Source organism: Onychostoma macrolepis, chromosome 20 (assembly GCF_012432095.1).
Source record: "Onychostoma macrolepis isolate SWU-2019 chromosome 20, ASM1243209v1, whole genome shotgun sequence".
NCBI classification, from domain to species: Eukaryota; Metazoa; Chordata; class Actinopteri; order Cypriniformes; family Cyprinidae; genus Onychostoma; species Onychostoma macrolepis.
In genome coordinates this window covers 16,055,287-16,068,702 of record NC_081174.1, presented here as the reverse complement: position 1 = coordinate 16,068,702, position 13,416 = coordinate 16,055,287, and the positions used below count along the sequence as shown (strand labels likewise).

Here is a 13,416-nt window from a genome sequence, read left to right as displayed (position 1 = left end):
GTATTAACTTCCAGTACAGTAATTTTTCTTGATATAAAACGATTTTCTACATTGTCCAACAAAGTATTAATCTTAAAGTTTCTGAATGCCGTTGTCGGGTTTAGACTAAAATTGAGGATCCGCCTTCGCTTCAAGATGATTGGTCCGCGTTTTCCCACCGACAGCCTTTCGCGCGCCAAATGTGGGTGTGCTCTCTGTCAGTCAAGATGAGTGACACGCCGAATGCTCTAAGCCCCGCCTCTCAGCTGCCGATGCTATTTGAGTGAGAGACGGCTGTTTTATTCACCCAGAGCTGGTTGCCGGAGCGTCGTCAATGGGAAGGGAACGCCGCGTTGGAAAAAGCGCACACTGTTTATCCAACTTTCAACTGCACCATGGTTTGCACCTCAGTTTCGTGTTTATGGACTGTATTTTGCCTTCATTTATGTTTTTATGTGAACACTGGAATAGCACAGAACACAAGAGAGGGTGAGTGCTAAAGTTTCCTTCATTGCATCCTGACAGCGCGAGCGAGAGAACGAGCAAATCAGTAGTTAGAGCAGATACAGTATCGACAGTCTGACAGACAAACAGACAGATTTTTTATTATCACACATAAGACATCGATATACGCCTGACTGTTTTTCATATCATGAGTAGCCTATGTATTTCCTTGACGCACAGACTTTCGCTAATCAGACACGAAGACGATTTACAACTGCACATCGCAAATAAACATCATAGACAATATTATCTGGTTAAGCTTAATCCTCACAGCCCTGTATCTCCTCATTATCACGTTCTCATTTTATTGGAAAACACTACGTGCTTTCCATTTACTGCAAAGAGACAGCAGTAACACCAAACTTGAAAAAGATCTGCTTGATGTGCCTTTGTTAACCAACCGGGCAGTAGGGTATACAGTCATTTCTGCAACTTGACTGCAACATGTATCACGCTTATTATTTTAAAATAGGCTACTCATGGGATCAGCTTCAGGTAGTAGTAGGAAAGGATTTGTCCCGGATAGAAACCTCCTGCAGTAATTAAGCAATAGAAGTGCTTCTGTATTACCAAGTTATCGAGAGCAGATTTAGTATAAAGAGCAGTGTGTTTCTACCATGCATGTCTGCACTGCAAATATGTATATCACAAATCAACATCGACTATATTAGCTTCATATCGTCTAAGTCGAAGGTATGTGCCTCCTTTCTGAAATATTAAATTAAAGAATCATTCAATTCTGTAGCTATACGGTATATATAGATCCAGTTGATCTTATGGCTGTTTTCTGTAGTTCACTTAGATGTTTATTGATTACTGAACATACTCAATGACTAATTTATTTATCAAATTGATGTTATCTATTTTTTAAATTAAGGTTCTGATCTCAGTGAATGCCCTTTTGAGAGTTTTTTATTTACAATATTTAATCAAATTATTATTTTTATTATTTAACCAGCTCCTTTTAGTCATATGACCAGACAGAAACCAGATAACGCTTCAATGAAATGCATTTAAATAACAAAACAGCGATTAATTTCGCACGAGATGAAGTCGTTCTTAACCTGCGCTGCGCGCGCGCGTATCCGCGTAATATTCTTACGGTTCAAACGAAGGAACTTTACCGATTTCTCGATCTACACCAAAAGCGAAAGCGTGCCCGTCGGTTATATTGACACACGAACAGGTGTCGCACAGGTTTCAGAGGTGCGAGGTGCTTATTGCCAAAAATCTCCACCGCTGTCTGCTGAAAATGGGTCAAACTCGCGCGCTCTCTCACATTTGGTTTGTATCTGCGCTCGCTCGCGATGTAAAATGCTTCTGGAATATGAGCGAGATGTGTGACAAACATTAATCGCAATTAAAGATGCATTATTGTAAGTGTGCGCTTTATGTGTCGTCGGCAGTGATCCTGCTGGATTCAAAGGCGCAGCAGACAGAGCTGGAATGGATATCGTCTCCTCCAAGCGGGGTAAGCTGGAAACTTTACAACTTCTACTTTACAGCAAACATTTATGATTTTCACCTCTTCTGTAATGCGCTTACTGCTTGTAGTATTTTGAGTGCAACCTAAAATTATGTGGTGGCATAATGTGTTGTTCTTTTTTCAAGTGTAAGTCTTTGCACCACATCACAATGCTTCTAAAACGCTAAACAATGGATCATTTGGTTTTACTTTATTCGAAGGTGGTTTTGTTTCTTTTAAAAGTTGTTTGTCGATCCTAAACTGGTTTTTGGAAAAGGTTTAAAGGCGGCGTAAAATACAGACGCGTTTGTTTTGAAGTCGTCTAAGGCCAACAGAGTGATTTTCTGCTGAACTTAGTATACTAACTTGTTACATTCTTAATTATGATGGTTTGTTGTTTTTGTAAGTCTTAGGCGTTTTTAACAATTATTTAGAACATTAAATAATTCTGAAAACTAAAAAAAGTAACAGCAATTACAATTTGTACAATGGAGATTTTATGTTGTTAGTCATGTGATTTGAGTGCATTGAATCTTATTTTACTTTAAAAAATGTTTTCATCTTTGTAACAGCATATTTGGTTTTATTCATTTAACTAAATTTCTGTCAGTTCTGCTGACTTTTATGAGTTATAAACTTGCAGTCATTGAGGTAAAAGTATTATGTGTTTGTATAAATTAAAAACTTTTTTAATGAGTTAAAATGAATAATAACAGAAACCCAACTAACATGTGTCCAGCATAAATGGAATTTAAGCCCAGGTCAAAGTTGTTTAAAAGAAGTGCAGACAATTACTTTTGCTGGTGTAACCTAAAGTAGTCGGGTTAAGTCATATAAAATAATGTTTTTTACTGAATTAAAAGTGGTTAATTTTGATATCATCACACACTAGCGCACTTTTTTATTTTTTTTAGATGAACATTTTCATAATGGAGTTTATAAATGAAAACATTCTGACTGGTAGTGCACATTGTTACTATTGGGAATGAGGTAGCCTAATTTTTGCAATACATTTATTAGATAATTTTTTTTATGTGCTTATAAGTGTTTGTATTGATTGACATATACCAACAATTATCAGAACTGCGCATATAATTGCAGATCACTAAAAATAAATATTTTAAGTTAAAACACTCCACAAGACAGGCATTTCAAATTCTCGGTTTATGCAAAAGATGTGAAAAAATGAAGCACTTGGCTGCAGATGAATTCATGTAGATCATCTTATAGCAAGGAGTTGTGCATTTATTCACACAGAGGCCAGTTTTAACACGCTGTAAGATTCTCCCTTGCGGTTAGTTCTGAGCATTTTAGTACAGCACACAATATAATGATGATTAACTGCTTTTTACTTTTTCTCAGTGGGAAGAGATCAGCGGCTTGGATGAAAACTACACACCCATTCGCACATACCAGGTCTGCCAGGTCATGGAGCCAAATCAGAACAATTGGCTACGGACTAACTGGATTGAGAAGGGCGATGCCCAGAGGATTTTTGTGGAGCTGAAGTTTACCTTGAGGGATTGTAACAGCCTTCCAGGGGTGGTTGGCTCTTGCAAGGAGACGTTCAACTTGTACTACCAGGAAACCGACGTAGAGGTGGGCAGGAATATAAGGGAGAGTCAGTATGTGAAAATTGACACTATAGCCGCGGACGAGAGTTTCACTCAGGGTGACCTGGGGGAAAGAAAGATGAAGCTCAACACGGAGGTGCGTATAATCGGGCCCCTCTCCCGCCGAGGCTTCTACCTGGCCTTTCAGGATGTAGGTGCCTGCATCGCTTTGGTCTCCGTCAAAGTGTATTACAAGAAGTGTTGGTCGATTATTGAGAACCTGGCCACGTTCCCAGATACGGTGACAGGATCTGAGTTCTCGTCGCTGGTGGAAGTGGAGGGCACATGCGTCAGTGACGCAGAGGAGGAGGCCGACAACTCTCCCAAAATGCACTGCAGCGCTGAAGGAGAGTGGCTGGTACCCATTGGGAAATGTATATGCAAAGCTGGATTTCACCAGAAGGGAGATGCGTGTGAACGTGAGTACTTTATTTTCATTTGCACACATCTGTTGGCATGTATTAGAGTGCTGCTGATTAACCTTACGCGAGAAAGGACAATGAAGCAATTAATAAGTTATTATTATGTGTAAGACTCGCTTATGTGTCCATTTACCAAGGCAATCCTTGTTCCAATTGTTTGACTGAGTGCCCATGCATAGAATTATCCCAATGCGAGGTAATTCATCCGAATTACAGCAAAGCAATGCAATAACAATACAAACCATGCTGAAAAATACAAAGCAGACGACGAACAATTAATAAAAGAAAAGCAGAGTAAAAAAAAACATGCTTATTGGGCGGAGATAATAATGATGGATTAAATGTGGGGGCAAAAATCCTTGGCACAATAATTGGAATCCCTGTTAGTCATTTGATTTGTGGGCTCTTAATTTATAGCCTTATGCACGTTGACACTGGAATTAAATGATAACTAGCACTCCAGCCTTGCTCTCAGAAACAGCCCGCTCTCTTTCTTCTCCTCTCCTATTCTCTTTCCATTTGGCGCCGAGCCAAACCAATTGCTCGCAAATGACACCGCGTCCGGAGGAGGTTCAGCCCGTCGCCCGGTCCCTCTCTGGACCTTTCAAGTGACCCCGACAGAAAGAGAAAACAAACAGCGGAACCCCGGAGTTATTTAGGTAGTGTCCGAACCGGAAACACAATTACAGTCGCCTCTGATATACTCTGCAATTAAGACTAAAACACTCTCAGTGCCATCGCTGTCACTAATGGTGCTGAATATTGTTTTTTTGGCAGTCACATGACACATGATTAGGATCTGAGGGAGAGGACCTCTTGGTTTTGTGTGGTTGAAGTGGCCGTCCACCCTTTTTTCCGCCAATCTGGGTCACCTCCACATCTATAGATTATGAAGTGTGCAGACCAGTAATGATTTAACAGATATCTCCGGGAGGTTTGGATAGCTTTTATGCGGTGCACATACACGTCTGCATCATTAAGTTATCATGTAAAGGGTGCTTCAGAACACTATTATGTTATCAAAAGCTAAAATGGGCAAGGCTGCTTCACGCTGAGAGGTTGTTGCAAAGCTGAAAGCCATTTCAAAAGCCAGAAAGGGAGCAAAGGAGAAAGTTGATGGTGCTTCTATGTAATATGGGCTATTTGGCACACATTAAGCATAATAAAAGGATGTGTTTTATGTCTTTTTTACAATTCCACCCTTTTTTAACCTATTTAACATTCAAGAATTTTTACTCACTCAAAGCAAAAAATAAATAAATAAATAAAAGTGAAATTTGCATGCAACGCTGAACTCTCAGAAAGTCTCGGATGCTTTTTCAGAGAATTAATCGCTGTTCACAAAGCCATCTTACATTCCTCAAAAACAATGTTGTGTGTTTCTCTTCGAGCCGGCAACAAACAAACCCTGTCACCCAGTTAGATTCCTGCCCCCTTCCATTGTCACTTTATGAGTTGTGCGTCGCTCCTGGCATGAGTGGCTGTGATATTACCGCTGCAGTTAATCTAAATAAAATGAGCATGAGACTGCCGCATCAGCACTTCCTCTTAGCGATCCTCCCGATATTAAATTGCCTGTTCAGAGTTTCCCCCCGAGCACCAACCAGACTGAAAAATACTGGTGTGTTTTCCCCTTTTTCCGGAGAAACAGTAATTCAGTGCACGTTATCTGGGGCTGAAGGCCTGTGAGTGACAGGGGTCTTTTTAATATGGAAGACTGATCTTTCCAAGAGTATACAGCTCATGTTGCAGCTCTCACTGTCTTTTTCTTTCTCTTCCTCCCCTCAGGGGCTCGGCCAAGGCACTGTGACCCTGATGCCTTCAAAAGCTCCTGTTTTTACACCACCTTACCGTGTTCCGTTATAAAATCCGCACTATTTATATACACAAACAGACGCTCATGCATACGGGATAAAGTCTAAAATGTCTTGCATTAAAAATTGAGTGGGGTAACCTAAGGAGGGCCATGAAAATGTGTGTTTTGACCGTCTCGTTCATCAGATGCCTGATGGAGGATTGTGTGTCTTGCATTTCTTCCTCCCTTTTCTCTCTTCCTCTTCCTTTAAGTGGGCATTTGCACGACACACTCTTGCATCCGTTGGCACAGTATTTTAATTGCTTTCCAACGTAAACACAAGCTAAGCGGATGGTTTTGACTGTTGTGACAAGTCTTGAGCCATGAGTTCCATGTGTTTAGGATGCCACCAACTTTTAAAATGTCAAAATTCTAAAACTCTCTTTTGTGAACAGTCAACTCTTAAAGGGATAGTTCATCCAAAAATTTACATTTAATCATCAATTATTTTCTCTCTTCTGTAGAATACAAAATAAGCTATTTTGAAAAATATACTATGAATGTCAACTGTGTCCAATGACCCCATTGACTTCTACTTTTGTGTTCCACAGGAAAAAAAAAGAAAGTCATACAGGTTTGGAACAACATAAAATTTCACCCTCATTTTAGATGAACTATCCCATAACTTTTTCTTTCTCCGTCCCTTGCTCTCTACAACTCATTTCGTGGCACTCGTGGCTTCACTCCTTCCTGCTTTTCCAGAGATCCGCTCCTCACAGTTACAAGAATCAGTGTTATGAGTGTTGGAAAAAAAGCAATTTGAAGTGTTCAGCAGCATGCCAGAGTTTATTTGCATAGAGCTCAAGCAAAAATAGCGTCTATTCATTTGCGAAGCTCTGTTCAACAGTGGCTACTCAGAGAAAATGGAGACACTAAGTCCTTTGGAAGCAGAAAAAGAGTCCTTGTAGCAAGACATTGATCTCTTTGTTTTCGTTAAGCTTTTGCGAACAATCATTGGAATGTATGTTGCTCAGTCACGTCACGTCATGTTAATAACCGTATCTTGTCAAAAGAAATGCCTAATATTAACCGATAATTGACCTGCTCTTCCAGTTTGAGTTATTTACAAGGCAAGCCTCTGTTTATTATTCTAAGGGGAAAAAAAACAAGCTAGCATTGGCTAACATGCTAACAGGAGGAGGTACTGGCAACGGCAGGCGCTGACACCATCCATCTCCCAGATGTCAAATAGTTGGACAGAAGTTAGTCAAAGCCTGATGGATTGCCAGAACACAGAAGGAGGGCACTAGCTGTGGAGACAAGCTGCAGAAGTAAGCTGCAGAAGGGACGCAAGAGCAAGACCCAGGCTCAGTTAAGGCCATGCTTTGCATTTCAAATGATGCCACCAGGAGTTGGAGGCGGCCAGATTGTATAAAGCCCTGACACACAAGTGATTGATAAGGTGTGAAAGTAAAGGCTACAAATGGCCATCCGTTAGAGAACTGTAAGTGGGCTTAATTATTCAAACGGAGGCGAGTTCCTCAGGGAAGCCCGTTGGGTCTGAAGCTGTCAGGGTTAGAATCATCCACTGATGGATAATGGCCTTCTCGCCCGGCCAGGGTCTTGGAGAAGAGCGGCGTGCTTTCGGAGTACTGTTTGTTTTTCCCCCTCGGTTTTGTCAGATGGAAGGTGGCTTTGAACACAAGCGGAGCTGTCATTGTGTTGTGTCGTCAGTCAGGCCTGTCAGTTGGCGGCAGTCCAGTTATTGATGTGTTGTAGTGGCTTCATGTTCGCAATCAAATTTCCTGTTGTTTCATTGGATCAAAAAAAGTTCTTAAATAAATGTAAAATGTAAAATGATGAACAATTAACAAACTGTCGTTTATAATTAAAGCACTATATTCTCACTAGATTCTTATAAATACAATTATAAGACTCTTGACTGTGGATTTGAAAATTTGCTAAAGCACAAAAATAAAATAAAATAAAATAAAATAAAATAAAATAAAATAAAATAAAATAAAATAAAATAAAATAAAATAAAATAAAATAAAATAAAATAAAATAAAATAAAATAAAATAAAATAAAATAATAAAATAAAATAATAATTTATTCTCCGAGGTGGCATTCACACCACTTAAAAAAAAAAAAAAAAAAAAAAAAAACATGAAAAAAGAACACTGTGCAGTGTCAGCATTTCTGATTCTGGAACAAATGACTCTTTTCAACTGGTTCTTTTATTGAATCAATCCAAACAATTCATGAAATAGTCTTGAACTTACAGGCAACTTAGTGGTTTAACTCACTCAATGATTCATGTAGCTATTGCATGAATTCACTGACAGAACTGTGAGTCATTCTTTGATTTGATCTGATTAATAATAGTTTAATATTTAAACTAATTAATAATAGTTAATAAAGATACTGTACTTATTAAAAAAGTTGTGTTGTAAAATGTTATATTATTGGTTTATTGGTTATTGTCTAGCATAGAGAATAAAAGGTTGAATTGAATCAAGTGAGTGGAATACACAGCCTTTTGCAGCTGTTCTACACCAACTGATAGTCTAACAATTGTAAAGCATAAATATGTAGCGTTTAATTTGCGTCCCCTTGGATCTAGACCACAGCAGATAACTGTGATTAAACATGAGCATGGACAACAGCACTTCTGAACAACCATCTATTTCGAGCGATTCTGTAATTTGTCAACAAAGCTATTTGGCTCCTAAATGATCCATTATAGGAGCCAATGGCTCCCTTGTCATTTTCTGGAGTCCTGGTTGTGATATTAGCACAGTAAAAAAGGACATTTTCATACTAGAATAAGCCTCCTAAGACTTCCTTCCTTCCTTCTCTCTGTCTCTCTCTCCCTCTCTCTCTGTAAAGGAGAAAAGTGTGCAGTTATGTAATAAGTTATTGATTTTGCTCTTAGGGAGAGATTGAGCTGCTGAGTCTCCTGCTCTGCCGTTCTCCCAGAGGAGAGTCACTCTGACAACAGACCCTCCCTGATGCTCACTGAGTGTTAAGGCCTTCAACCTGGTCACATATCACTTTCACCCGGTCGCCTCGGGCCAAAGCTGCTCCGAACACACACACACACACAAATACGCACACGGCTGCTTTGTTGCTTTTAACACAGTGTCCGCTTGTCCAATTGCATCCATTAGTACGGATGAGCAGAGAGCAATTCGAAAAGAGAAGTGTGTGTGCCAGCGTTTAGGAAGCTAAAGGGGGTAAGCTGCCCATAGTGTGTGTATGCGTGCATAAAAGAGCGTTTGGTTGGGTGTGTCGAGCTAAAAAGACTAAGCCTATCAAAATCTGCTTGTGTGTGTGTGTGCATGCAAGGGTTGATGGAGATGTCGGGACCTGTTAGTGCTGCTGGAGTTGCGAGCAGGGCGGTTGCTGGTAGGGGGTCTTTGTTCAGAGGGGAAAGAAACCATAGAGCTGGCTCCTCAGGCAAGCCAAGGGTCAACTGCTCAGCTCATCCATCTTCCAGCCTGGCAGTGACCTGTCAGCTCAGCTGCTCACGTTACTAAGCAGAGCAGGCAGGCCTGCATTGTGCAAGCTGCTCTGTTTGCAACCATGTGTAAATGAAGTTAATATTCACTGACCCCATGCCCAGCCCGTGAGCGACCCCGGTGACACCACGGAAATCACAGCGTTACCAGCGAAATGACAAAGATTCCTGGCTATTCACATTGACTATTTATTTCGCATTGCTTCAGCGTTTTTGTTCCCGCTGTCAAAATATGTGCATTTGATATAGTGCCGCATTTCCCTGCTGAGTCAAAAAATAAAAATAAATAAATAAATGAAAAAAAAAGATTTCTCTGCTGAGTCACTTCAGCTTTATTGTGTTGAACTGAAGTTTTGCATTAAACATGACAAGAATTACGTGTTCAACGCTGTTGGGTCGAGGAAGCTCATGTTTTGCACTTTCCCATGTAAAAGCAAAGCTGAGTTTGTGTACAGTAAAAGACTAAAAGTTACAGGATCTTAAGGATAAGGATGTTAAGGATGTTGAGTGAATCAAATTTAATAGGCAAAACTTTGTATAAAGTACTTAGAAGAAATGTTTTATAATATATATTATTATGTAAATAGATAAGAAAAAAATTATTAAAAAATTATTTAAACTATTTAAAAATTAACACACACACACACACACACACACACACACACACACACACACACATATATATATATATATATATATATATAATGAAATGCTTATTTTTATTTGTACTTATATAATAATTTATTTCAGAATATAATTGCAGTTTAATTAACAAAAGCACTCATGGAAAAGGATTAAATTAATGATAATTTTTAAAATAAACATAAACCGTGTTTGTATAAGATACATCACTACTTTTACGATTGATCGAATCCAGAAAACAGAAAATGGCTGCTTATTTGTTATCTGATGTTTTGTGATAATATAAATAGGACAAAAAATTACAGAATGTTAAGGATGTTGAGTGAGTACAATTTAATAGGCAAAACTTTGTATACAGTACTTAGAAGAAATGTTTTATGATATGTATTACTTTATAAATAAATAAAAAAATAAACATTTTAATGTAAACGTAAAATTTTAAACTATATATATATATACACACACATTTTTATTATTTTAACATTTTTGTTATAACTGAAATGCTTATTTTTATTTGTACTTATATTATGATTTATTTCAGGATATAATTGCAGTTTAATTAACAGGATCACTCATGGAAAAGGATACAATTAATGAGAAGTTTTAAAATAAACATAAACCGCGTTTGCATAAAATACATCACTAATTTGATGTTTTTCGGAAGTCACAGTGTACTTTTACGATCGAATCCTCTGAGATCAATGTTTAAACAAATAGCGTGCTTATTGAAGCTTTCCAAATTCACATTCGAAATCGTTCCACATTCGCAGTGCTCTGCTGGGGCCGGGATGCTGTTTGTTAATGAGAAGCAGACTAAATTCTCTCCTGCTCATAAAATGAGATTAAGGAGAAGAAATGTCACACACACAGAGCGCTGTCTCTTAGCCAAGTTATTACTGAATGTAACTCAAAGTGAACACATTGTGCCAAAGAACAATCAATAAAATTAGAAAGTAATGCTGTTCTTCTACTTTTGTGGGGACAGCTACGAGCGGCACAGTAATCAAGACTACATGAAACGATCATTTGTCTGAGGAGATGATTATTGGAAGATAGAAATGTGAGCTGCATGTTAGTTTTTCATGGATCACCAACGGTGAGGCTGGGACTTGATTGAGTGCTGTATCATTCAGCCTCTATAGGGATAGAGCGTGGGTGGCTTTGGGTGTGCGTGGATGTGCGTTTGTTCAAATGGGTGTGCGTCCGTGCAGGTTTGGACAGGTCACGGCTGTGTTTGGCTTCATAATGAGGGACCTCTGCCGGTTTGCCATTGTGCGTTCACTTAGTCACCTCTGTCAGAGCTGCAAAGTCATCCAGACTGTGTGTCTCGGAGTGTGTGAGGAATAACTTGCTGATGGTGGAGGTTTGATTTAGATCCGATTAGCTATGGTCATAGTGTTCTTAAGAAGATCTTTTGCTTTTTATCTTTCAAGAAAAGACCACATTTTGGGGTTGTTACCACAGTGACAGCTGTGCTTCACTTCAGCACTTCATAAACACAAAGTCTTTGTTGAAATAAAAAGATTAAATAAAAGTTTAAGGGGGAGGAGCTAACTCAAGAGAGTTATGCTACAAACTGACATGTTTACATGCACTAATTTTTATCAAAACGAACAAATCCAATCCAATTTCAGATTCTTTCCAATCTGATTCACATTTTCAGAATTGTAGAGCCGAAGTCTTATCTAGGTGCAAGCAAACGTAGCTAATGATTTGTGGCATCGTTTGTTTAGTGTAAAAATTTCTTTGTTTTCCATTTGCTAATCAATGCAGTAAATCAGGCCAAATGACGTGGAAGGGGAAGTGCGGTTGCCTCAGGATATGCTTCCATTTTCTATTTTGCAATCAGCCGCAAACAAACGACCAGCATTTACACTTGGAAGGAAGCATTTCACCTGAGGCATTTTAAATTCTGGTGAAAGCCCAAAACCTTTTTTCCTAAAAGGCCGCTTTGTTCTAAAAGCGCTTCTTTTCACTGTAAAAGTGACATTTCATGTTTCCTTCTTTTCTGCTATCACAGAACATATCATGTGCCAGGAAAGCCATCTGGGCAGATGCTGTTTGGATGAGTTGAGCCGTTGTATTTAACTGAAATGGATCTCTCCCTTTTTTGGTCTGTTTAACAGCAATAACATTTTACAGATCCCTTCTTTCAGTATTTTGCCACAATTTTATGTCCATCCAGGCCGTATTTCGAGCGTAATCACATTTATTTGCAGTCTGCCTCACATGAGAAATGAGGAGCAAGTTGAAAGATCTCTTCTTGGCAGCGTCGATGTCCACCTCCAGCCAACACAAATGTGACTGTCAAAGCATAATGCATTCAGCAGTAATTGCAGAGATATAACGTTCCTGCCCTATTCTGTTTAAAATATACATGTAAAAGAGAAGCATTGTTGTGCCATTGTGTTGTGCACAAAAGATGCCATTGCATATGTTGTAAAATGTATTTAGCTTAGCGGCATGCAAATGATTTTAACAGCTGCTTTTCCCGAAGGTTTGTGCCAGAGCTTTTTCCTCAGTGTTTGTTTTTACCCTTTCACAACTACATTTGTTTTTTATTAGTGTTTCATTCATAGACCTAATTTTCCAAAGAAAAAAAAAAAACAGGTGATCTATTGTTAAAATGAGCATTTGTGGCACTGATGTGACTTATTTTTTTCTTTTTAAGCGAACAGCTGTTTTTTGGCACGATTCATGATGTTAACATTTTAACTATATTTAGGAGAGGAATCTGACAGGCTTTGATCTGTTCTTTCTTCACAAGTCTTTCTTGTTCCTCTCTGAGGGCTTCAGAGGGCATCCTGGTGTGTCCTTCAGCACAGTGTAAGAGAATGCTAATCTTCTCTTTGTTTCTGACGGAAAGCTACTTATCTCTCCTCCACACAGGTAGCTGCCATGAATGAGATTCTTGTCTGCATGTAAAGGAACACACCCCTAATCCAACCTGTTCGTTCCCAGTAATGCGTGGGGCACTGTGCGAATAGCGCCGAACAAGATCCATCTTTTAACATTTTAATCTGACATTTTCACAACCCTCTAATCCAACTTTTCGGCTTTTTTCTGTAACCGTTATGGCTCCTCGTCTCAGTCTAGCAGTTGTAGGAGAAATGCAAAGGCTACAGGGCCAAAACCGGACCCCATCCTGGTGTGTTGCTTTCTTGCTGCCTTTTGATTCTTCCCCTTTCCTTTGTACCCTCGGCCTGTTTCCTGGAGTTGGGTAGATTTCTAGCCCTCTTAGGGGGAAAGATTAAAATGCTTGCCACACAAGGGCTGACAGCATGGAAACAGGCTTTCTGTGAGTTTGAAAGGTTTTAGTTTCTCTCAGAGTGCTTTCATCAGGGTGGAAATAAAAGTATCTTTTGATGGCTACTTCTTTTCATAGCCAGAAAGTGCACTATTCATAATGCTAATCTTGTGTATTTACTTTTTTACAGCATGAGGCAGAGAAAAGTTTCACTATAATTAATGTAAG

General features: G+C 39.1%; 1 protein-coding gene across 3 annotated transcripts in view; it reads left to right on the top strand.

Annotated features, from left to right (window-relative positions):
* The first annotated feature begins 281 nt into the window (after positions 1-281).
* epha7 (eph receptor A7) overlaps positions 282-13,416 on the top strand; it is an 83,259-nt gene continuing 70,124 nt past the window's right edge. For all 3 annotated transcript variants that reach the window (XM_058755676.1, XM_058755674.1, XM_058755675.1), the window contains exons 1-3: positions 282-468; positions 1,890-1,954; positions 3,311-3,980. In XM_058755676.1, coding sequence (XP_058611659.1) covers positions 375-468; positions 1,890-1,954; positions 3,311-3,980 — 829 coding nt within the window. In that variant the 5' untranslated portion in view covers positions 282-374. The remainder of the gene's footprint in view (positions 469-1,889; positions 1,955-3,310; positions 3,981-13,416) is intronic.